Source organism: Genypterus blacodes, unplaced genomic scaffold (assembly GCF_046128005.1).
Source record: "Genypterus blacodes isolate CSIRO-AG114 ecotype Tasmania unplaced genomic scaffold, CSIRO-AGI_Gbla_v1 ptg000067l_1, whole genome shotgun sequence".
Lineage (NCBI taxonomy): Eukaryota > Metazoa > Chordata > Actinopteri > Ophidiiformes > Ophidiidae > Genypterus > Genypterus blacodes.
In genome coordinates, this window is record NW_027466879.1 from 15,946,604 (window position 1) to 15,973,793 (window position 27,190).

The following is a 27,190-nucleotide window of genomic DNA, read 5'->3' on the forward strand; positions in this document are numbered from 1 at the left end:
TGCTCGTACTCCAATAGATGGATTCAATAAAGCCTCTTCATTGAGTTGCCATGGAAGGTAGAATGTAACCTGTAGATTAGAACTATAAGGTCACATTATTCTTTTGGACAAACTGCACTGAGACAAAACTGTTTCCTAAGTCATTCTTGAGAATAAAGGTCGAACCAAATTGGAATCCAATATTGTTGGAGCTCGTAGCGTATTAATTGATATGTTTCAGATATGCTCCTTGTTTGAACAATATCTCTATTCTGCAACAAACACTGATGAACACACACACACACATATCTTGCTTGCCAATGTTAATTCATTCTAATATGTAACAAATAAACAAATCCTCCCTCAAAGTCAGAAGCTGATGAACCAAACCTGAGTAAAGAATTACTGGTAGCGATTTGAGCTTTCAGCGAAGCATTAAATGCTGCCAGCTGTCAGACTCTTCACCACGTTTTACTTTGGCCAATAATTACAGACATCACAGGAACATACTCTGCACACCTCCACAGATTTCTCAAGGCAAAAGACAAAAATGGAAATATTCACACACAGGCGCCATTTTCTCCAGACGGACTCAGAGGATGGGAAATTGAAGTAGACTTGTCTGTGAGATGATGCAGACATTTATTTATCAGAAAACCAGATAAATTCCTTTTCTGTCATGACACAATGATAAAAAATTCCCTTTGCCGTGCCTCATATAAGTATGTAAACTGTTTTCATAAATTATGTAAAATGTCTTTGCCAGTTGGGAGGAAGGAGTTCTTATAAGTGATCCTTTGTAACTGGTTATATTACTTTTGCTTGCTTGATACTTGCGACTTTTTGATTTGTTTTCAACAGAGAAGAAGTTAGAGATATGTAACATATTAACATCTGTATCAGTTTCATTTCAACATGATTTAGACTTTTGGTCAAATAATTCTCGCTATAACAGATAAAGGCTGCATACCTCACACTTAGTTGTCATCCTTACTAATGCAAGACCCAGCATTAGCTATTACATTAGTGTGTAATAATGTATGACTATAAGTGTATGATGAACTCCTGTGACTCACTTTGAATAAATAATGCATTCAGTGATTACCTAATAGAAACACTTAACAAAATTATTCAAAAGCTGTTGAGTCATTGGATTCATACAATATCTCCAAAGTACCAATAAAAAGGTGGATAAAACCCAGATGCGTTCAGGGTCACAGTGTGTATATACAGTATACTGTATGTTACTGACATGTTCAATAATATATGATAGAACTGAGGGTTTGTGTCCATCAACTGACATCCCATTAAGCATTAAACACATGAGCTAATAGTGGTACAGTGATTAATTATTAGTGGGCCACAGAAAAAAATGAAAATACATGTGCTAATGCATTACTGCTACTGAGGCACCCTTGTGCAAGGCACCTTAACCTTTAAATCAAACTGACCTGACTGGCAGTTCTGATCAGCTTACAAGTGTTACAATTCCTGCTCAGTGACATAAATGAAGAGCACAACTGTACCACAACAACATGGATTTACCCATAAACTGATTCATGTATGCAAGTTTGCCACAGTAGAAATTGAACGGGTTTTAAACATTTCCATATTGCAGCATTTGGAGGTCTGGTCCACAGCAGGTCATCTAGGCTCTACAGGGCATGCAAGAGTTAAATCCATGTTTTTTTATCAACCTGAGGGAGAGTTAATCCCCAGTGAGAGGCTGACACCGCTGCATACAGGAAGCAATCCGTTCCTCAAATAGACTCTGTGCAGTACATCCCCTCATCTAATCTCTTCTTTAACAGATTGCAATCACCATAATGAAAGATGTGTACAAAGTAGTTTACCGATGCATGTTTCTACTGACGCAAATCTGTGCGTAAAACAGTGCACGCCCATACATACACATGTACTCATATAAGGAAGTGCACGGAAATGGGCAAGTAGGAGAACACACACTAATGGGAAATCTCTTTTGCTGACTCTAGCCGTGATGGTTCCCGAGATGACAAGAAATTCCACTGGTGTAACAACTGTAATCAGCCCATAAATAGCACTGTCCACTCCCATTGTATCATATCACAATGCTCGGAAAATAACTCCCTGCATGCCTGAACGACTTCCAAAGCATCAAACTGGCCTCCATGACAACTATTTACTGGTTTATTTGGTTAAAAAGCCATTAGAGTAAAATAAAATACGAGGATAATCACAAATGACTGCAGTTTCCCTGCTGCTTATCTGGGATTTGAGTTTCCTGGTGTAGATTGCAGACTGACTTGACTAAAAGTGAGGTGTGTGTGTGTGTGTGTGTGTGTGTGTGTGTGTGTGTGTGTGTGTGTGTGTGTGTGTGTGTGTGTGTGTGTGTGTGTGTGTGTGTGTGTGTGTGTGTGTGTGTGTGTTGACCTGTTCAGATTACCTAATGCACTTTTCTAGACATCATGTACACATTAATGTGATTGAAATCGGCACAAATCAAAGCATGCATGCTCAGAGTAACAGACCTAGATTAAGTGATTGCAAATCGATTTAATCTGGGATGGAAATGTGTTTATCAGAGTATAACATCTGCACAGGCTGGTGCATTTTGAAATACTTGATACAAATAGGGTGGAGAAGGGAACAGGCCTTAAGTTCTTGGGAGGTGTTTGAAGTTGTCGTATGCACATCTGCATTCACACACTTTGAAACTGTTCAAAATCACATGCAAATTCAAAATCACGCAAAGAGTTTACCACCCTGAAGTGTTAAAAAGCTTTTCACCGACACTTTCACGATTGAACAACCTGACGCAAACACATTTTCTTGTGGTGTGTTTCACGTCCGCAGACATCAATGACACGTACAGAACTGGCTCACAGATAACAACTCTCACCAGCATCAACACACAGATTATCCTGTTCCAGTCCCCCAATCAATCATCACCTGCCATCATTGCATCAATTACACATCAAGAATTGAATAGATAATCAGCAAGAGGGGCCCAGTGGTTGTCTGACCCTCAGGCAAGACTGTATGCCAGCCACACACAGTCCACACACACACACACACCATCACCCACACAATACATGTGCTGATTTCTCTGAATAGTTTGCCCTTTCTTTCTGATAAAGATGTGCAAATCATTGACACCACCTGCCTGTTAGCCTCGATTAGAATAAAAGAAATGGCTCCACTTTTGTGTTCATCTGCCTACTTGCATCTTTTATTGTCTTTTATGGAAAACACAACACACAAAAAAAGATAATGCAGGTAATGAGGTACGGATTATCATGTTTATTTGCCGGCTGAGGATTCAGTGCAGGCACACTTAACCAATGACTGTGCATGGGAAACTTCGCCAGATTGATTGTGAAAATGATGAATCACGTCCCCGAGCGACATTGGGGCTGAAAATATCGACGCATCTGGATTGAACAGCTGTGTCTTCATTGACTGTATTCACAGCGTTGAGCGTACAGTCCGTCTCCGAGAGAAAAGAAGCATCTGTGAGCTTGTATTCATAAGAGAGTCTTTGTAGGCAAGGTCACACCAATGATCGTGTCATTCCTAGATGTGATTAGTTTCCAGTTTTCCTTTTGTGTGTGTGTGTGTGCGTGTATTTACTGTTTGCCAAACCCTGCTCTGGAACGTTTTCTCCACTCTCTCCAAAGATATGACACAATTTTCACAGAATACACAAATGAATAAACAAATAAACAACTTCTTCCAAGGAATGAGGAAGGGCAAAAGTAGAGCTGGGGAAGAAAAATACAAAAAAAAGGAAAGAGAATAAGTGTAGCAAGGGGAGGAAGGAAGGAAGTGAGGTTTTGAGAATTATAGCTTCAATTTCCCGAGGACGCGTGGGTGACGGTAACGGTGGGATCAGCCAGCGCTCCTCCCAAAGTAATGGGATTTATGTGCAGCACAGCGGTTTACAACCAGGTAACAAATGCTTCCCTGTGTCACACTCACATTTCCTCCCCTCTCGCTCTCCCTCTCTCTCTCTTTGACAGCTTGTCACCTCTGTATTCTCCTCTCCATGACTGTGTGTATATGTACGTGTGTGTGTGTGTGTGTGTGTGTGTGTGTGTGTGTGTGTGTGTGTGTGTGTGTGTGTGTGTGTGTGTGTGTGTGTGTGTGTGTGTGTGTGTGTGTGTGTGTCGTGCTGCCTCTCTGTAGCGGCTGTCTCTTTGTGGAAGGCGACGGTGCATATATGTACAATAATGTATGTAAAATCAGCCTGATGTACACTTTTAATAGAGATTGTGGGACAATAACCTTCATGTGTAAAACAAGAGAGAGAAACTTTACCTTTACTAACCAATCCTCCTATACAGCAGAAGAACAGAGCTGCAGGGTTATCACAACATGATTTGTCGAGCATGATCCTTTATTATACTTGACAAACTTGCACTGTTATCACATTACTGTAACTGTGAATTAAATAACAGATAAAGGATTGAATCAACTCGCCACACCCCTCAGATATACTGGCTAACTCTGCCTGAACGTTCCTTTCTTTGATTTAACAGAACAATCTGCACATTCTTAACCAATTCACACTGCTTTTAGCATCATAAGCAGCATAATGATCATGTTAAGAACTTAATCAAGGCTATTACATCCAGAGTCTGCCACAAATTCATGCGAGTGTAGCCGAGTTCAGTTCACAATAACTGGAAATTTGTGCAAATCATTTTTCTCTTTCATCTGAAGCAAACAAAAGAATTCCCACTGCTTTGATTGATTGAATTGAGGACATCCATGTTAGAATAATGGATTAAAGAATCTCTACTGTCTTGTTAAACAGCAGCGGTGTGGTCCTCTGCAAAGAAGCCAACAATGAAAAAACATTTTGTGTCAGATTAACATCAATTTGCCTGCTGGTATGGGAGAAGCGTTGAGATTCAAATGAACTCCACTGAGCACAAATATTGCCCTTAATCTCCACCGTGCAGCAAAACTCGCCAGCTTTTGACCAAAAAAGGCGAAACTCCTGTTGTATACTGAGGAAAGCGACTTGTCTGTCGTCTGCCACTATGACTTATTTTAAAACTTGACTCTAGGCGTTTCTGAAGCAACTCCTTTCATTTTCTGGCATCTTGGGTTTTTTATTCCCGAGTGTGTGTGTCATGACCCACTCACTGCACTACTACAGCCCCTGTCATTTACTTTTGCTCTCAGTCTTCATGCATTATTACGTTAGATATGAACATTAACCATATTTTTTTAGAGGGAAAACCCAAAGTCGAATAAACTTTGCTGGGAGTCTCATTTAATCAAATGTTTTCCTCAACGTATCCGGCTGTTATTCCATCACTGCCTCGCCCTTATAGCTCAACGCCTTAAATAACATGACAGGCTCTGGGAGCGACGTCCCCCTGTTCTTTTTTATTAGAGGCAGGGGAAGAGGATTTGGCCACTGCTGTCAGTCAATGGAGGACAGAAGCCCCGCACTCAAATCCCAGCCTGGGATTATGATATAAAAATCAATCAATCCTCTTGTCCCAGCGCGGTGAATAAGCAGCTATGGCATGACCTCGCCGAATCTAATCTAAGCAGTGACTGATGCCACAAGGACAAATTGGAGCTCAGCGGAGAATAACAAAATATAAAGATATTCATTAGATAAATATTATAAAAGAGATGATAAGAGCCGAGGGACGACCCAGTCCGTCTACTTCTGTCTCAATGTCCATTTCTGTTCCTCCTCTCTGTTTTTCTTTGTCACTCTTGAGGCGATTTCAGTCTTATTTTGTTACCTCCCGTTGTGCAGATTTGATTTGTGACCATGTCTAAGTCTCATGTCTTTACACTCTTTCGAAACGCTTTGTGTATGGGGGCTGTGTTGCTGTTGAATACGTTTGCAGGCACAATGCGAGCTCTGACAATAGCTAACCACAGCTGCCTACAGTAGAAAAATGCACCAAAACCTTCATGCATTTGTTCTCAAACAAGCTTGGGCTGTCAGACCAACAAAAGCTAAGGAGATCAGCTAATTCTGCATTTAGTTATATTTTGTGTTACATAAATATTCAATCTTTAGATTAGTGTTGCTCTATTCATCCTTCCTCTCCTCTCCTCTCCCAGCTATGGAGGTGGGGAGCAGTTTGGGAGGTAGGAACACACACGCACTCTTTCTTTAATTTGGTACACACACAGAAACACACCCCCCAAAAAAACAGACAAACAAACAAACTCAAGTATTTCTTTGTTTATTTTCCCTCTTTCTGTGAGGCTGTGAGGTCCAGACAGATTGGCTGTTCTGGCAATTCTCTGAGCCCTCACGTCAGCACCAAGCAGACACTGATTGGTGTGAGTGTGTATCTGTGTAAGTGTGTGTGTGTGTGTGTGTTTGTGTTTGTGCATGTGAGTGTGTGTGGACTGAGGTGTGGGGATAGAATTGATCCCAGCAGTGGGAGTCCTGGAGAGGAGAAGGCGACTAAAAAGGGAAAGAGGGTGAGGAGCACGTCTCAGATGCAGCAGCAGCATTTAGGCTGGTGTGCTTTCTCCTTCCCCACCTGTTGATTCTAAACAACACTTCTCTTTTTCACACAGAAGTGACATTTTCGATTATTTACATGTGGTTATAATGATTAAAGAGATAAAAGCTCCTCGCTACACCGTGGAGGACATTTATGAAGCCCCTGCTCTTGCACCTTTACAGGGACATGATTGTAATTCATTGGCTACATGCATTATGATAAACTCAAAATGCCTGTAGCCAATGAATTACGAGCTCATATAAATGGACAGAAGCATGACATGGTCACCTTTCAACAGCAGGAGGATTTTAAAACCAGGGCTGTTTTTGCTTCCTCCATTGTTTGGCTCCTTTTATACTTTCCCTTTGATCATACCTCCATTATCTTGCCTCTGATTTTTGTAAATGCGGCAGCTACGGCACATTCACCTCAGTCTGTTTCAATGGAATCATTCATTGCGCTTTCAGGAGCATTTTAGCCAACCTTGTCTCATTTGGATCAAACCATTCATGATCAGTCTTTCTTTCTCCATGTCTATCAGTCTGATGATTTGTCCTGGTGGTGTTCTCACATCCAGTCAGTCTTTCACAAAGTTGTATCTCTTCATTTCTGAGCCGGTTTTTATCTACTCCACCTTCAGCTCTCTTTAGGAGACTCCTGGGAACCTTTATGGCTAAACTGAAAGAGGCCTTATTGCTCAGTTGGTAACCTCTCCCTCAATTCAACGTCTGGAAACAAAGACGTGTGCGATTGTGGCCTACACAGACACAGCGGCAAAGGATCATTTAACTGACTCACTACGCTGCAGGAACATAAATCACAATTTGCTGAATAATTTGGAGTTTCTTTTTACGACATTTGCCGCTGCATACAAACGTCCATTTAACTTTTAAGGTGGTTTAAGGTGAAATTAAATGTCAACTTAAATCGCAAACATTTCCAACTCGCGCTAGTCTTTGAGATAAACTCTTTTGCTTTTTTTTAAATCCACAGATTCCCGGATCACAGGAGAGTCTATAGATATGATAGATATACTGTATGTTGGATGTTCATAGTTAAGTTAGGTTTCACTGTCAAAATAATACAGTGACACAAAAATGAGGTTAATATTTTGGCATTATTGTCATCATTGTCTTAGCTGTTTATCAGGGGAAGCGTTACGTGAACAACATTCTCCGCAAACGTCCTTGTACTACAAACATACAAGGCACTGAGCGACTGAAGGTGCACTGGACTAGTCTATTCAGCCTCTTCAAATATAACAATGACAATGAAACATCATGCATAGAGTGGGATTAGGACAAGAACACCTGAAGAGTCATCTTATCTAAAAATGGCTCCTGTGAAATTGTGGAAAACAAACCTGCTGCCTTTTGTGCAATCATGCGGCAGGTTTTGACAAGGCAGAGATCATGAAAATGAAACAGGAATCTGCTGAAAAGGGAACTACAGCCATACACTCACCTTACTAAAAGGAGCAAATGAGCCGAATTGGTTTAATAAAACACGATGGAAAACACAGAAGAAAAGACACACACCAATTTCCTTTTTGCTCTTTTAGCCTGACCACAACAAGCCCGACAGGATTTGATACAGCAGCAATCAATTTCAAAGTAACAGAGTTTGCAGGGCACTAGTGTTGGAGATGGACAGAGCCGTGCGGAGTGAATTGGAGATAACAGGGAGTGTGACAACTGAATTACAGCTGACGGCCCCGAGATGAGCTCTCGGCAACAGAATAACAAGACGGAGAGACAATATAACAACACCGGGAGGTAGGAGGGGAGAGGAAAGGTGGAGAGGGACGTCGAGCAAAGCCGAGTGGAATGTCAAAGGGCGGAGGGAAGAAAAGACAAGGGTGAAAAGTAATGACAGATAGCGAGGGAGAGAGGGATATAAACGGAGAAGGGAAAGAGAGAGGGTGACAGGGGGATGCCGTTTCTTACATGAGTGCAGAGGGGAAGTGAAGAAGAGGAAAAAGGGAGCGAGAGAGAGAGATAGAATGGGACGCAGCAAGCAAGAAGGGAAGATAAGACGAGGTGGGCGCGGTAAGGAAAGAGAGGAAGAATTCAAAGGGAGAGATTGATAGAGGCCAGAGCCTTGTTAAGTGTCTCTGTCCTCTGGCTGTGTGTGGACAACAATGAAATAACTTACTTGTCGCATTGGTGAGCCTGAAGGTGACCGACTTATCTTCTATGTTACACACATTGCGGACGGACACCTGGCAGGTGTAATCGGCAAAGTCCTTGGGTCGCAGGTTCTTCAGCTTCAGCACCTTGGTTTCACCCTGAACAAGAACAGACAGAGGCACATCAATGCTACATCCTTTGACTTAGTTCACAAGATAACGTTATAATTATAATTATTCGCAAACGTCAAACACTGTTGGGGAAAGATCATAATTTTTAACAATATAAAGTAAATTTACACACACACATGCACAATGACACATGACAGCCTGATTATCAACTGGTGCAAAGTGTTGTAGCATGTCAGATCTACTCTCCATAAGGAATATGCAGAATGATGAATTTAAATTAGCTGGACTACTAGCATAATCATCATCACATATTCTGACTGTAATCGCAGCAATATCACAAACACACACATCCTCTTCTCCCTGTGTGTTCCTGTGTGTGTCGGACACACAGAGGCAACCGCACACTTCTTTCGCTCAACACCACTGATGATTTTTCACAACAGGACTGAGTCTGATAGTGTGTAGCTGTTGGGCTAACGGCGCCTCTGTCAGGCGGGGGAAGAGGAGCTCTGCAGCCTGGCTAATTGACCTCAAGGGGCAGCGCTTTGTGGCTGATTGATGCTTTGATAACTGGAGAAAAAGGGGGCGCAATTGTGCTAACACAAGGGCCGTGCACTCTGACTGGCAGATCAAGCTGAGGGACCGTCGAGTTAATCATTTATTCAGCTGGTTGAAAGACTGGCAAGCCACTCGGAATGGTTGGGTTTGATAGACAGCTTGTTTGTTTGGGCCGCATGGCTGACGCAGAGGAAACAGAATCATTAAACTCTATCTACGAACAAATCCCACCCGGCACCGCACGTACATACATGTAATTTACACAAGCAAATATGATTGTGTTTGTTTTGAATTTGTCTTGTTTCCATTGTGGGCTAATAGCAGACGGTTGAAGGGGATCGAGGTGAAACTAAACAAGTGCCACCATCTATGTTTTACAGCTTGTGCGTGTTGTCAGCTCAGGCCAGATGCTGCTAGCCAATCAGAACAGAGCGGAGGCTAAGAGGCGGGCGGCTCAAAAAGACAGTAGCCAAACTGTTCTGCTTTCAGTCAGTGTGCACAGTGATGCCACAACAAGGTAAAGTGGATCAAATCTCATGGAAATCTGCATAATATGACCACTTTCAATGGTTGAGCTTTTACAGGTTCACCTCGGTTTGGATGCAGGGTGGCAATTACAAACCAGTGAGTACTGCTTTGTACATAAGCGCTTTTATTATTACATTAGTCGTGTACGAAACATAAAATCCTATTTGAACTTGACCTCTGACCTGACATTTGTATGTTTCCATCATGTGGAGACTTGCTGGCCTTGTTTAAGCCCATCTAAATTGACATGTCAGACCTGTTGCATATACTGTAGTTGTTTGTTGTGTAGCATGTGTCATTATTCACAAACTATTCCAGTATTTTGTCAGTGCAAATTCTAAATTCTGAAGGTTACAAGGATCCAATAATTAGGAGCAGCAGGGGTGCAAGCGAAAGAATTTCTAATAGGATTCCTGCAAAGTCTGAATGTTAGACAGAGATGATGGGAAAAGCAATATATGAGGGCAACGATAGGTGGAGGGGAATGAAAGATTTTTTCCCAAGGTGAAAGTACAAGGAACGTGATCCGAGCACAGGAGACAGAGGGAACAATTCAATGAGATTTTCAAGAGTGTTTCAGTCCACAAGACCAAAGTGGGTGAGCGGCTGTGTACTTGGGGCTTTGTGGTGAATATGTGCATGTGCGTACCTGAGTGTAGAGCGGCTCGTAGATATCCACGCCGTTGTCCTTGCTCTGTTCAATGAGCATGCTGCTGCGCTTCCAGATGAAGCGAGCAGGGGGGTTGGAGTTGACGGTGCAGCGCAGAAAAACGGTCTTTTCCTGGTAGTAGCTGCCACGCACGTCGCTGATGGTCTGGTGCACCGTCAGCATGGGTTTGTCCAGATCTGTGAATAACACACACACACACACATATACACAGAGAAAGAGAGAGAGACAGAGGCACAGAAAGAGAGAGAGAGAGAGAGAGAGAGAGAGAGAGAGAGAGAGAGAGAGAGAGAGAGAGAGAGAGAGAGAGAGAGAGAGAGAGAGAGAGAGAGAGAGAGAGAGAGAGAGAGAGAGAGAGAGAGAGAGAGAGAGAGAGAGAGAGAGAGAGAGAGAGAGAGAGAGAGAGAGGGAGAGAGACAGGGGAAGAAGGATATTGGTTATTACACTATCAAACCAATTAACCTTGATGTTTTATTCAGCATTTCTATCTTGTTAAATCTGGTTCAGTTTACTCAACTTGAGATAACAAGTTAGATACACTTTATTACAATAAATTCAACCCAAGTGACAGAAGAAATATAAGACTTATAAACCACATTTCCAGGTAGATTGATCCTCACCAGCCACTTCAGGTTAGAATTATAAATGATGCAACCTGAACATTCAATATCTATGACCATGGTAACTTTCACATAAAGGCACAAAGCTGGATCTCTATCACGGTTGCTACTATAACACAGATTAAGATTTGGTCATTTATCTTATATGAATAAACAACATGACGTATTGCATCCAAAGTAGAGTAAAGAAGGATTTCTAGATGTTTTAGTTGTCTTGAATATATTGACTATCGCTTTAATAACCATTAACACTGAGCTACTGATGTCTTAATCTCACTAATTCATCATGTGGTTTCGCATTAACACATAAGCAAACAATAAAAACCACATGTTTGAATTTGAATGAAAGCATTGATTCAACTTCAGCACAACTTTGATTTGGGTGAATATTCTCCAGAATAAATGGCTGTGATTCTCTCCACCCAAACAGTGCAAACCGTTCTATTGATCTTTAACTCTAATGAGCCCAAACTATCGGAGTGTTTTTCCACTCCTCTCTGTCTGACTCACACACACACACAAACACACACCCGCTCGATCCATTTATTGTATCTGTCATTTTTATGGCTGGCCAGGTTTCTGTGTTCTTTTCCTACAGTGCAGTGTCGCCTCCCTTTCCTGCAGCGCATAGGAATTGGGCTGCTGTCACGAGCATGGAGGGGGCTGCTCTGCTCTGGTTTCTGCCATCTCTCCAAAACTCACTGCCACTTCCACTCCTCTTCATCACCCCTCTCCCTCCCTGTTCCTCGCTCGTCGCTCCCTCTATCCGTCTCTTCGAGGGCACAGTTGTGTGTGTAAAATCCCGATTCTTTTCAACGTTATGTGAATGTTTCAGACTGCAAACATCACAGCGAAACATTCCACCAACAAACACACTCGCAGCCTCTTCCCTCGCTCTTCATCCGACTCCTTTCCTTCCAGTTCACCTCGACTCTCTGCTCTGCTCCTTTGCCCTCTTCCTCTGCCTCTCCGCTCTCTCCTGCCTCCTCTCATCTACTGTAACTCTATGACTTTAATATTGTGTCACACATACTGTATACATGCTTCTGGGGTCTGAAGGTTAAGAAGGCAGAGGCTGGTACACACTCCGCCAACATGGAACGAGCTCACAGGAATTTGTGGCATGCGAAATGTATAACAGCAACTCAGCACTCGTAGTTATTATATGCAAGGAAGTTACATTGGTGGAAGGATTAGTAACCCACAAGTTTAAATATAGCACTTACAACTGTGTGAGCAATTGAGGCAGGTGTGAAGATCAATCATCTATCGCAAAAACTACAAATTTGACCAATTCTGTTTATTTTTGTGTTTCAGCGTTTTGGTCCATCATGTTAACACACTCAGTGTGGAAGAAGATAGTACGGCTGGCTCGCACACAGCGAAAGCTATTTTTGACCAATGACAAGCGAACATTTGATCTCTTTATTCTGTCTTTGTAACCCCAGTGTAGTCGGCTATTTGTACGGATGAATAGGAGAGGTGGGTTGCTAAATGTTTTTTTATTTTTTTATTTCTCGATTATTTGTTGCGGCCCTTTGTGAAGTTCTCATTCCATTTTCATTCCTTTAATATCCCTGGGAACACACACTTTTGTAAGAAAAGAAAAAAGCCAAGAAATTAGACTGTGACCACTGACCTCTAACAAGATCTGATAACAACAGGATCTCAAATACCTAAGCGCCTATCAAAGCTATCAGACCCCCTGCTGCTTTGGCTCTACTGTGTGTGTGTGTGTGTGTGTGTGTGTGTGTGTGTGTGTGTGTGTGTGTGTGTGTGTGTGTGTGTGTACGCGCACGCATACATCAGCCAGATTTTTAGCTTTGTACTGTAATAGCTTTATACACTGCAAACATTCTCTTCCTGTGCAATAAGAAAAAGGAAAACAACTCATCCCATTCATCAGGGACATTTCCACTTGCTTATGGTGCTTATAGATTCTTATAACCTAGGCTCCCAGGATGAGTGTACAATGACTAAGTTCTGGTTGTTAAAAAACATAAAACAGAACCACAACATGAACTTGCAGGTGAACAGAAATACAATATGAAACTTTAATGAAGTTTCTGATTTCCCTGAAGTCCTGCCATTGCACAGCACTCAACACTGTTTGTTCGCCTTCCATTTTAATGCACATCTACACATCCGCTAATTTTTCCAAGCAACAGTCATAACAAAAACAAACTAGATATGTCAACTTTTTCATCTCAAATGATAGCAAATAACAAATTAGAACAGTCCCTCGACTTACTTTCTAAAGCCTTTATGGTTTTATAGTCTGGAGTTCACAGTGACACAGTGGGCTCTTAAAAGCACATATTTGTTTGTATTGTGTTGTTTTGAACAAAATAAATTCAAAAAGCATTTCGTAAAACTTTCTTGGCAGTAAGGCTGGAGGCACTCTGATTATATATGCAGTAAGTTAGTGAAATGTGTATTTGTATAATAGTTTGATGAGCTTAAGGTTCAAAATTGCATGCAAAATTGAAGTCTAACATGTATATTTAACATTTGTGGCTGTTCAAAATGACAAAGAAACATAAACGATTACATATAATTAAATGATCAAATTAGACTGCAGCTGAAGACTTCATCAAAATTCTTGTGTGTCGCTGTGTGTGAGTTTAATAATGACGAACATCCACAGAATTCATTAAATAAATTTGACTCTTCAGTTGAAATGTTTTGATAAATAAAATGACAAACTTGATCATGTTGTCTAATCAGGCTGACACAAATTCATTCAGGAGTGTTAATTTAACATTTTGATCATACAGTGTTGATCAGCCAACCACATCCTGTCAGACCAGCTGTCTGTTAATGAGTCCTCTGTCATTAGGAAAACATTGCTGCATGTTAAATCTACTTTTTATGCTTGTAGTCTTCTCAGGTCTCAATTCATCTTAATTATATTAAAAGTGATTTATCTGCTGCAAAACTAATGATTCTCTACTAGTGAAGGTGTCCATTATGATATACTGTAACAACATGTCTGAGTGGCATGTTAATTACACTCTTCAGATCATTCCCTCCAAAAGTTAAACAGTGCATTTATAAGCATGTTTGCTCTCCTCTAGCCGTTGTTCTGATGCACTTTTTTTAAGCTGATGTCTGAATAAACAAAGCAGCAGAACAAGGTGCCCTTCATCTGAATATACGGATTTACAAAAATTTGATCCATCGTCAAAGCATAAGCAATCAAGGGTGCTGGGCTCTTTAATATTTTTGTAGCCTAATGTGCACATTTGGTGAGATGGGAGTTGTCATACATTATCAGCAGGTGACAACAGATCCTTTCATCGCTTTTAAAAGCAATTCTCTGCCTTCAGAGTGCACTGGGAGGAAAACATGTTCAGCCAGATTCAAAAGTATGAATATGTTGTCTATTTAAGCTTTTGTGAGTGATAAACGACCATGGCAGTGTACTTTACCAACACTGAGGTAAACACCTCCTACTGCGAGTCACCAAAATACTGATCACATGAATATAAAGCCCGGCATCTAAAGGTGAAGAGGTCATGATCAAAAAGAGAAGGTCTAGGTCAAATTTAGGAACTAATGGCAATTCACAAGAATTACGAAAAACTGCTTATTTCAAAGTGAAAACAAATGAGTTACACCACAGTTACAGTCCAACAAATGCAGCCCAAACTGTTGGTCAACCGCACATTTATGGATCCCCAGAAATCTGTCCACACCTCTTCTGATCAGCATCATGTCTCAGTAATTACTTTGAAATAACCAACCAACCATGGCCAAAGATGGAAACAGAGATAACACAGAGGCAATCTATCCTGGTGGTCAGGGTTGACCGGGGGCGTTTTTGTAACAGGTTGACCTCTGCTGGGTGATTTCCCCTGCAGGAGGACGTGCAGGGCTCCAAATCCTCTTTGATTTCCAATAACATGTCCTGTACTCTAATAGCTCTGCAGGAGTAGACGGCCATTAGGGGACCAAAGAGAAGATGACAGGTCCAATTGAGTGTGAGTATGCAGGAGGGCAGCATGGTGTGGTGTGTGTGTGTATCGTGTATATGCGTATATGCTCATGCAGCTGTGTGTCGGGGGGTATTTATGCGATTAAGGAAAGCTTTGTCTGGTATTGTTTACTACCTTTGAGAAAAAATATATTGTATTATCCCCAACAAAAACAATGTAATGACTGTAATTTGAGGAAGGTCACTCCAAAATCATGAATTGTTCACAGTCACAATGAAAACACAGAAACATTTGTGCGGTACAAATGTTGTTTCTGTGTTTCCTTTGAGAATTGCACCCAACACATAATGTACCTAACACACATTACAGAAACAAGACACTCCTATCAGCACATAGCTGCACAAAGGCAGGAATTCATTTTTATACCATCTCCAATTCAGATTCTTTGACATCTCGTGAACATTGCTACAGTCAGATGATTTCTCGATGCTAAAATGCAGGATGCTTGATTGATCTAACCGTTTCTAAAAACAATCACATTACAGCACTGGACCTGTGCCTTCTCGTGTTAAAAAAGACCAAGCGCCTCCATCTGTCATTTTATGGACACACACGTTCCCAATGTTCCCCACGCAAACACTGGCACGATTCTGTGTTCTGTGGAAAATAAACCAGTTGATGTTATAATGCTGAGCATGCTTAGTATTTTAAAAATAAATTATACGTATATGGTCATGTGTATCCAGGGCTTTCATGTTTTTTATTCTTTGGTCTAACTCAGAAAGACACACACACACACACACGCACACACAGAGGCACAAACAGGCAGACATGCTGTTTGATCCTTCTTCGTATCTCGTAAATTATTCAGCATTCTGCTCATCGACATCGCCTTAAAGAACACATTAAACATGCACAAGGACCACATTTGGAAATAACTAGAATGTTGGCTTTGTGTAAAACGTAATGCAGAGAAGCAAAGATTGATTTAGGGTCATTTCCAAAGTAAAAACTTAAAATCATTTGCGTTTCTTTAAACCCAACAAAGTACGGCTTTGTTTCTTAATAAATGTCTTCATTTCTATTCTTTTAATTTGAGATTGTAGGACCTTCGGGATGTACACTTACTTTACCAGTCGGTTGGCTGGTTTGAATGGTAGAAACGGATTCCTAATCTTGTTCCATTGCTCCAGGTCATCAGGGAGTTTATTGAGTCAAACTGATTGATCAATTCAATATGTCTCGTGTTTGTGGGTGGAGTCCATACTGATACATACTGCATTAACATTCTGATAGGCTCCATTTTCATTTTAACCCTATTTTGCCTCATTCCACCCAGGACGAAAACAAGCAATCTGACAATGATATTGCATCCATCAGATTTTCTTGTGTGATCTGTTTCTGTTTACTCTGCAAGAAAACAAATAATGGAAGATAGGACGACACAATTACAGTGTGAACGTGAAGGGCTCAATAGCAAAAGGTGTGAGGTCTATTTTCTGGAAACAACATGATTTTGTCACAGAGGCCTTATTGAGGAAGAAGAAAAGACACTTACATGGAAGTTTCAGAAAAGAAAAGCATGATGGAGGGGGGAGAGAGGGGATGGAGTAAATAAATAAAGATAGTGAAGAAGGGAAGATGGAGAAAATGTGAATGGACAGAGGTGGTGAGATGAGATAAGAGACAAGGACAAAAAACAGCATTGTAGCTCTGCCACAAAATCAAATACCAGCCAGACTATCAAAGTGAATGCAGTATGATCCATACATAATACACAATCCATAGCTGCCAGCACCTCAACTGATACCAGAGTAGAGTGAAATTAAATTAACCTGCGAGTTCTGAGCCAGGAAATACTGAGCGAAATCATCAACATCAACATCAACATGAATTGAAAGCAAATTTAAAGGTGCTACTTTACAGCTAGAGGTTAGAGGTATTATCACACTATGATAATACAACTGGTGGTGCAAAATGTCTTTTTTTGTGGCCACTGTCCTCATCACAAATTACAGAGGGGGGAAGAGAACCTGTGGAGACTGACGAGGCAAAGCAGCAGGGATGTGCAATTTTACAAATGAAGAAATTCATTTCCTGTATGTGTGCGACGTTCACCTTTTGTCTTTGTTTGTTTTGGAGGGCCGCTCACAGACGGAAGATGGAGGGGAGGAGGAGGAGGAGGAGAGGCGACATCCCGGGTTAATAAAAATGACGCATGGCCACTAGTTATTAATGTGTGTGAAAAGAGCAAAATAAGCCATTACTCTTTGATAAACACCCTTTATTATCCTCTAATGCAAAGAAATCTCCAGGACATCATGGACGACGACGACGACGCACAAAGATATAATAATGCTCATAATATGAAGTTGTCATTAGCTTCCCTGTGGAGCCGTTGTAACATATGCTATAGCTCCTTGCAATATGCTAAATGCTTAAGCAAGAGCGTACGTGTTAAGAAGAATTACACTTTGTGCCTCCTCCCAAACTAACACTCATAAATTTGGAGACGATTTTCTTTGAGCAAGCGCAATGTGTACAAGGCTTAATTATGCTTTTATCAGCAAAGATCCGGGGAAATGCTATTAAACATTCATGATGGTGTGGCTCTATTATTTTAGGCTGTAAAAAGACTAATTTGGACACTGTTATTTACCGAGAGTGTGACAGTCTAGCAGCACAGCGGTGGTGACAGGAGAAAGTGTGTTAAGGGACCAAGAGGCATAGTTCACTCATTTAGCCTCTGGGCCTTAATACAACACACGCGCGCGCACACACACACACACACACACACACACACGCACATATTATAAAAACATCAACAATACAAACAGTTATGCAACCAGAAAGGTGCACACCGGTCTACACACGCACACAACCATGATGTCAGTAGCAAACGCACACAAATTCCTTTAGGCGAAAATAACACATCCGGCTTTGTTCGCCCCACTGGAGCCCCAGAGGGCAATAACAAAAAAGGTCCTTCTGTAACACTGTGAGAGCTTTCTGAAGCTTTCTTTGGGAGCAGAGTGGATAAAAGATGCCCTTCGACATCTTGCTGTGGTCATACGGCCACTTGGGTCGCACAGTAACAGCTGGGATCCATGCATTAATGTGCGTGCACTGTTCTGATGCCAGCTTTAAGTGGAACACGACGCCAACAAGCCCTGTGAAATCTTTCACACAAACATGCAAGGCTCATGATGCACTCGCTCTGAGGTCACACATACTCTTTGTCCCTCTCTCGCTCTCTCTGACGCCCATATATGGGCAGATGCGTACTGGCCAAGCTCTTGTCTTCTTTTGCTGTCTATTTAATTAGCTCTGCGGCTTGAGGGGCACTGTGGACCACAGCAATAGAGCATATGGACGACACATATGGACGCACACCTACACACAAAGTTAAAGAATTTATGAGATTGCTTCAGCTCTATTGTGCTGTGTTTTGGGAGTAAGACACCAGTCAGTAACAATCAACACAATGGCCTTATTAAAACAACACTCAGCCACTTGTGTGGATTCCAGTTCAGATATTGAAATGGGTTTTTTGGCACAACTTCACTTTCATCGCCTGCTGGTTCACAGGAGAGTGTGAGGAGAGTCTTCAGATTCTGTATCAACAGACCACAGAAAGAACATGTTTCCATATTTATCAGCGTAGAGTACATCTATTCGCAGGAAAATTATTTATGATGTTAATGTCAAATGTATAACAATGTTTCAAGTGTTAGACCTTAACAGAAATATATAGTTTGTGCCGTGTTGTACCCCATGCTAGTGTTATGACACAATCCTGCCATCTCACAATTACTGTAGGTTTATCGAATCTAAGAGCTCTGTCCAATATCACATCTCATAATTGAAAGGTCAGAAGTTCAGTCTCAACAGCAGCTCATAAAGTCTGCTATCTAAAGTCCAAGCAGCATCTGTCTCAGTTGAATACTTCTAGATTATCAGATAATTTTGGAAAACTGGATAATAAATCCCATGAAAGGCCTTGTGAAGTATATGAGTAGATATTATTAGAAATGTCTACTTGTGTATTTTGGCTGCAGTGTAATCTGATTAACCATATGACGAGGGAATGGAACACACAACCTTCCTGACCTTCAGAGGGATTAATAGGGTCAAAGGTCATAGGGAACTTAATGCAATATGCAGCAATCGATGCTCGTGTGTCAGTGCGCATCTCAATTTGCTACACAAATACCGTAATTTCCGGACTATTGAGCGCACCTGAATATAAGCCGCACCAAGTAAATTTTAAAAGAAAAACTAGGCCGCAACTGTCTATAGGCCGCAGGTGTCCTGGTGTTGTAACATGAGATATTTACACAGAAAGATTTTTAACATTTTTAATTACCTCTTCTTTTCGGTGGCGATTGTTTTGGCTTTCAGTCGGATCTGCACGGTTGAAACACCACGGCCGCCTGCTCTCTGTGTGTTTACCCAGTCTTCAAGAACGTTTTCAAGTTCGGGCCATCTGCTTTTATTACCTCTGAATGCTTTTGTCGTCTTTTTGCATTGAGTCAGTTCTTCACGCTGCCGTTTCCAACGTTTCACCATCGATTCATTGATGCCAAGCTTACGTGGAGCAGCTCTATTTCCTACTTCGACAGCTAGATCGATTGCCTTTAGCTGCATCTGCATTTCTTCGTGTGTTTTCCATAATGGGGCTGTGTGCATAATGCAAAATGTCTGTTCAAAACAATCAAACTACGGTAGCGTCTTCCTCGGCGTATTATCTCTTGCACCTGTCTGTCTCGCTATTGCGCTTCCTGCTAGAGCGCCCCCTGGTGGCCGTTAGCCCGTAGAAATCTATAGATTAGCCGCATCATTGTTTAAGCCGCAGGGTTCAAAGCGTGTGAAAAAAGTAGCGCTTTATAGTTACGGTACTATGTGTGAATTGGTATTATATAACGACAAAAATAATTTGGAGAGGATCAGATGGATGAGTCACAGCCAGGACTGTGAATAAAAAGGTAACGATGCGATGTCACAGGTGTTGCTGTGTTCGTCAATCCATTTTTGGTACTGTTCAATTCATTTCTCAATGGTTTGATAATAACAGACAACCTGATCTTTCATGAAAAGTCTCATTCTTATCCAGAATTCCATGAGAATCCAGCTTTGTTACTTGTGTGTGTATTATTTATTTCTTTATGTAACGTCAATGTGATTGAGACCTATTGAGAATACCCCCCACCCCCCATCTCCCACCCCCACCCCTGTAAAAAGATGTTATAACAAAAATGCATGAAGGCGTTATCTTTTTTTTCCCCAATGAAGTGTTCAAATAGTCCCCCAAGTGTCATTAAAGGAACATCCCTGCAGTGAAAGTCATCTTACTTCTTACTCAGGATTGTTCCCACTGCCTGCGTCTGGCTGTGACGTTATTGCCTATTCTCCAAACTGATTTGTGTGGCCATTACAAACACCAACCCGTCCACGCTCACAAAGTGCTGAGACAGCTGTGGCTCTTAACAAAATTTAACACCGTGGGGTTTGCGATAGTGTGCACGCCTACACCAATTTCACATTTTTGTTGGGCTTATTTTTGGGTTTATTTCAGCTTTCCTTATATTTTTATATGTTTGCCCCTCTGTTCTTTCCTACTTTTTCTACAGAAACTAATTATTTCCTTAGTCTGGAGAACTTACAGAAGCTTTATGGGCCCATTTTGAACTCATTTTGGGCCACGGAGTAAAAGCCCTGTATTATTCACTTCACATATTTCATTTTGGGCTTGGGTTAAAAGTCTAATATTATAATTTCTGTGTTTTCTCAAGCAATTTTCCACTATATGAGGACTTCAATTTGCTCTTTAGAGGATTTAAAGAATGGAGTTTTAAAATAACAAAATTACCCAAATAACAGATATGGGTCATTAATTTTGCATCCAGGTGGTTTAGATATGCACACATATATATGCATGTGTGCATGCATGATATATCAAAGCAGCAATAATAATGAGTAACCATTTTACAACAAATGATCTCAATTCCATGGCTAAAAACTATTTCATTCCTTTGTATTTGCATCTCTCCCACTGCTGCATCATCACATTAAGTCAATTTACTGTATATTTGCGAATCCTGGGGCTGAAATGTCCAGCTTCCTAATCTTCTATTTGCATTTGTTGAAAAACAGTTTGTAGGTAGGACTAAGTAATTGCTTCCTCTGATTTGATTTGCTCCTTATTGATCAGCTGATGTATCTTCTATGCATCTTGCTTAGCTTGATAGGCAATTTACACAAGAACTGACAGAGTCACATATGGAAACTTCACACAACAGAAATGTCCTTTTTCTCTGTTTGAATATCTTCTGTCTTTTATGGGTGTCTAATCCTTTAGTCTCTGGCCCTCTTTCCCCATCCTCATCCCATTTCAATTTCTCCATTTGCCGATACATAGGCTGTGAGCCTGCCCCGAGGCACATCCCATACTTTATAACACTGCCTTCATTACCCAGGCTGCTGCAGCTGGCTGTAAATGAAAAACTGAGGATGTTTGTAGGGTAGGGAGGAGAGAGGGAAAGGAAAGGGTAAAGACCATAGAATAAGTCCATGGTGAAAGAGGGCGGTGGGTAGAGATGGAGCAGAAAAAGGGGAGGGGAAAAAGAGGTTAAGAAAAAGAGAGAAGGTGGGTCCAAGTGGTATAGCAGAGAGGGACAGATAAAGAAAGGGAAAGAGAGAGGAAGAGCAAAGTCATAAAATCTGAGTTGGAAGTTATTGGAGACTGGGTGGATGAAAAATGCCATCGCCATAAAATAATATTAGAATTGGTCTGGCCTTATGGCGTTGATGAATACAGATGCCGCCCGGCGGGGTCTTTGGCTGGGGGGAGTCGGCTAATTTGAACTGCCTTCCTACCTGTGAGGGCGGTAAAAAATATTAAAGGCAATGAAATGAAAGGTTCACTGTCAGTTGTTTAGTTTATGGTCCCACATTTCCATCTCATACCGGTTTAGGTGTCAGAGAGACACTCCACTCACAAAGAATGGCCACCACCCAGGGGAGCCAGCCATGTGTGCCGGATTTATTGCTACTATCCTTAACGGAACTACAAAGTGGAGGAAAATGAACCTGATATAGCCTTAAACAAAACTAATGTATGAAAAGCTTTACACGTGTAAATTAGAGCCTACTTTAATCCTTATCTCTCTCCATCGCGTCGTCAATAATTGGCCTGGAAGGGGTCATGAAGACCAGCAAAATGATGACGGCGGAGAGCAGAGGGACCAACTAACGCATGATCAGTTACATTGATTGGAACGGTACTGAAAAGACAGCTGGACGTCTTAATTACAGCAGCGTCATTGTGATGCCATTTTGTCACATCTGAATTGGGTTAACAGGGCCACAAGGAACACGTAAGGTCATTTTAATCAAAGTGGAACTGAATTAAATTGAAATGACTGCTAGGGGTGCCTCTGAACATTCATCAGTCATATAGTTTCGACCAAGACTGTCCAGAAAATGTGCTATATTAAAAAAAAACAATGAAAGAGCGATAATATGAGCGTTACGTCCTGGCTTCGCCCTGTTCTCTTGCACGCCTATGCGTTACTGTTCAGGTTATTTGAATCCCATATCTGTGCGATATCTCAGCTCAGTGTCACCCAGGCAAATTCCTGAACATTTATCCCGCTATTTCACAAAGAATCAGTGTCGAAAACCTCACAGATCCTAGAATAGCACTTTATAAACACTTAGTAAATCATCTCTTCTTTCATCGCCCTTTCTTTTATGATTGCCTATGTTTTCTGATGTTGTCTGAGCCACAGGAAACCCACCATGAACCATTTGATTTATGCTTCATACGAGTATAACGGTTATTTTCCTCCCAGAAAAAAAAGAAAGAAATCAGTGTGTGCTGCTACATGAGTGGGGCGGTAAAGTCAAGATAATTTCAAGCGTAGACTACATGGTATAACCTTCACGGGGAAGAGAGAGGCAATAAATAAGGGGTAAGAAAACAAAATAAAATGACAGAAAAAGCATTTTTAGATAAAGCAGGTCCAATGATGGGGCACAGGTGGGGGTGGTCTTATCTCCTCGTGGTCTACAGGGCAGCTTAAAGCCAAAACACACGGGCAGAGTGTCACTTCCTGACAGATACGGTATTTCATAAAAAATAAATAACTTAACACAATGTGCCATGGATGTGTGTTTGTTATGGGGATTCCAGTCTGCAGGACATCTCTCCATCGCCTCCTCTGGTTTATATCACACTCTCATCTCCCCAACTCACCATCAGCCAGATTTTATGATGAGCAAAGTATGTATCTGTCCCTACCAAGCAAAATAATTTAAAAGCTTTACCTTACTTGACTATGTATGAGACATTGGATCGCTGCCAACAAAAATCCTCCCAGACATGTATCACGTCTAAGGCTTTAATGTGATGGTTGTGACATCTTAATGGTTTTCAAATCAAAAACTATGAGCATGTATCAGCATACACCCCCCCCCCCCTTTTTTTTTACTATTTATTTTTATTGAAGCAAACATTTTAGAGAGAGACAGAAAGAAGGTTGTATTATTAGTATTATTGTTGTTGTTTAACTTTTTGTTGTAGACCCTGAGGTTAAATAGGCAATATGAGGTACAAGTAGAATGAAATTGAAACAGCAGGAAGCCACGGCCTTCTGCATTATTATCCTAGATCGACTTTTCTTATCTTACTTATCCACTTCTCTCTCTCTCTTCTCTCCTAACATTTATCACTCTCTCAACCTTGATGCCCGCCGTGTTAATATTCTCCATCCTCACTTTTCCTTTGTGGATCTCAAACATACAGTATCTTCAATAAAACCTTCTAGCAGCTCTGCTTTTGAATCTTGGATGTCGTACTCCAGTGTGGAAGAGGTGAGGACTTAAGTGACCCCAAACTGTCATGGAAACCCATGTCACATGTTATCAGTGAGTCACCACCTTCAATAGGGAAACCTGTGGTAAGGAAACCACAGGGAAACTGCAGGGAATCTGACATGTTAATGTGCACGCATGCATAAATACAGGCACTTAAACTCATTCTATCAAAACCCTGAAAGTTTACACATATCCACGTAAGGATGTCAACACAAACATACACACAAGCACACACATGTGCCAAATGCAGAAACTCTAGGTCAGTCACTCTCATACTCTCAAATCAGCTTGACTTGGTATGTTCCAGCTAAAAGCGTCCGGCCCCCTGGAGTTGTCTTCATAATATGGACAGGTAGCTTTGATGTGAATCTCTAAGGTATTTCAGAAAAGTTATTTTGTGTGTTGATGATCCACTTATGGGTCCTCTCTAACACCAGCCAATTTAATGGAGAATAAATAGCCATTTAGGTAGCTTCTATTCTCAGTAAAATGGAAAAGAGGGGCAAACGTGTGCAAGAATGGATTCCTCAAGGCATGAAAGGGAGTAGAGCTTAAAGGTTTAGGTTTTTATTAACTGGCCTTTAAAACTAATTCAAAGAATAAGATATTAGTAGTATTTTTATTGAAGTATTTTAATTTTTTAGAAGTATTTTTTCTGTGGTATTACATTACAACATTACCATGAGCATGACGGATTAAACAAATACATTAGGTGTGTTTCATTTAAGGCATATTGAGGTCCTCAAGAGATAAAGTAGGACTTTGTAAGTACTTAAGCGGCTTAAGAAAAATCCAGCTCATATCTTATTTTTGGATCAGTTACAATTTCCTAGAGCTCCAAAGAATTAGACGGTGCCTGAAATTTAGATAAATGAGGCTCTATTGTGACAATGTAATTGTAACAAGTAATATAAAGCATATGTCTAGGAACTAATGACAGGCTGATTGTGGTTTGTGCTCATCACTTCCATCTGCTCGTCCATCTGGCTTCACACATACGGATGAGTTGCTATCAAACTACCAAACTCTTGAAGTGTCACTAATTGGGGATTTTTGATCAGACTATTAAAAACATAAAGTACTTATCTGCTTGGAATGATGAGAAAAGTTGTCATGATCTTATGTGTTTGTTCATTGTTCTTTCTGTTTGCTCCTCTAGCGTTGTGTGTTTGTGGGTGTGTTTAACCTTTGTTCATGTCTCCCACAAGTGCTGTCACTTAACACTCAGTATCCTTCACACTCCTCTCCCCAGCTTCACACAGCCGATCCTCATGCCCTCATCAGTCTTTCCGATATCCAAGAATGACCATACCACTGATATGGAAGCAAAGATGAGATGATGATGATGTCAACACCACAATAAACAATTCCCCTTTTTAGTTTACTTTACATCTGTACAGCTACCGTAAAGCACTTACACTTTTTGCTCAAAGCTAAACAATGTTACTGATTAGAGATCATTCAGTGACATTACGCCTACACCTGTTTGTATCAAGGGATAGGAATGACATTAAATAGCGTGCACTAATTTTGACAGACATAACAAATACTGTAATTGCTGTAGAAATAAAAGAAACATTTCAAACTGGTAGGTTCTTATTAGTAGCACCTCACCCAAACTTCATGACACACACTAGCAGAGGGAACATTGTACAAGTTGAGCAACGACAAAATGTCACGCACCCTGTGTTGCATGACACATTCACCTGCAGCAGGAGCTGACGCAAACTGTTCTTCTTAATACTCCTAATAAAAGCTGCAGCGTAAGTGTTAAGACCTTATGTCTCACAGTTTATTGGAGAAATGCAGACTCAGTGTGGCGCCAAGTTAATTAGAATAGAGTGCATGAGTGTCACAGGCTCACACCCAGCCTGTCATGGGTGGATCAATACAGTTCAATACAACCTATAAGGGCCAGGCAAGAACAGCTTAGAATAACTCCCCTCAATATGTTAAACTTCCAGAAACAGGAAACTGTGTTAAGCCTTGGATACATCTTGGCTACGGTATTGAATGGCCACCAGATGAAGAAATATGTTGTTTGCCATTCAAGCTGACAGCATCTTCTAAAGTCATAAACAACCCTTAACCCCTCCCAAAAAATCAATACAACGACAAACACCCCGGCTCTGTAAAATCCCTGGAAAGGCCCAGCGTGTGGGGTGACAGCACCCTTAGGACTTCCTATCCTATGGCTTACTGAAACCCTGTGTGACTTACTACAATATAATGGTTCCAGTTTAATGATCCTCCAGGGATACCAAATGACCTCTCACAATAAAGAGGGTAGAGCCAGAGCAGGGGAGAGGACATAATTCTTGCATAATGAACTAAGTAATGGGCTCAAAGCAACAGCAGTGTGACTGCTTAATGCTCAAGGAACGGTGGGACAGATGTAGACGCATTCTTGCTCAATACGGGGACGATTTTTAGATGTAAAGCACGTCACGGACGTGGAAGATATCTCACTCTCAAATTCATTCATTAATTCATTGATGTGCTTTTTTAACCCTGAGTGGCAGTTATAAAAAGGCATGACGAGCATCTCCACCTCCTCTTTTCCAAATGACTCACCTCCATAACACTGCTGAGCAAGTAGTGTGGTTATAGCATTTCAAAACAAAAGCGCAAAAGTGAAACCAGTTTGTTCATACTAAAAACAGATGAAATGACTAATGTACATTAGCTCACAACATGATCAATGAATGAAGAGGCAAGAGTATATGAGATTGTTGTGATTGGAGTGATTTGATTCAGGCCAAAGTCTCCTTGCCAGGATAAACAAATAAATATGTCTTTGTCCAAAATAATCTTTGTTGTCGTCTGTCGCTGCACTTGAGCGCTTTTCACATTTAAAGATAAAAACATTTTAATCAACTTCACTTTCAGATCCCATAGACTAATCATTTAATTATCCTGAATTCCACCTGAAGTAATAACACAGTGCATGCCTCTCGCTCCTCTATTCTGCGTACAATCACAGAGCGGCACAGCCATCTATCAGAGTCACCTTATCCTAAAATAATTGATGTAGTATATTTTAATAACGAAAGACAAAGGAAAAACAAGAAAACATTGAACATAGTGTCAAATACCAACAAATTATGCTGCAATGTAATTTCACTGAAAAACCTTGTTTATTTCCAGTTCAGCTGACTGACATTGACACTGATGACACTGATTTTGATGGGCAGACAGCGGTTGGTGCACAGATCTGAGAAGCATGCAGTGCTAACAGATGATGTGCGACACGAAGGATGAAGCCTGACGGAGGAATTTCTCAGTAAATG

The 27,190-nt window shown here is 41.0% G+C and overlaps 1 protein-coding gene across 1 annotated transcript in view; it reads right to left on the minus strand.

Moving 5' to 3' along the window:
* Positions 1–27,190, minus strand: part of mdga1 (MAM domain containing glycosylphosphatidylinositol anchor 1) — a 96,649-nt gene that overhangs the window by 42,009 nt on the left and 27,450 nt on the right. Inside the window, exons 3-4 of the mRNA XM_076156069.1 lie at positions 10,448–10,644; positions 8,607–8,739 (exon numbers count right to left, since the gene is read on the minus strand). Coding sequence (XP_076012184.1) covers positions 8,607–8,739; positions 10,448–10,644 — 330 coding nt within the window. The remainder of the gene's footprint in view (positions 1–8,606; positions 8,740–10,447; positions 10,645–27,190) is intronic.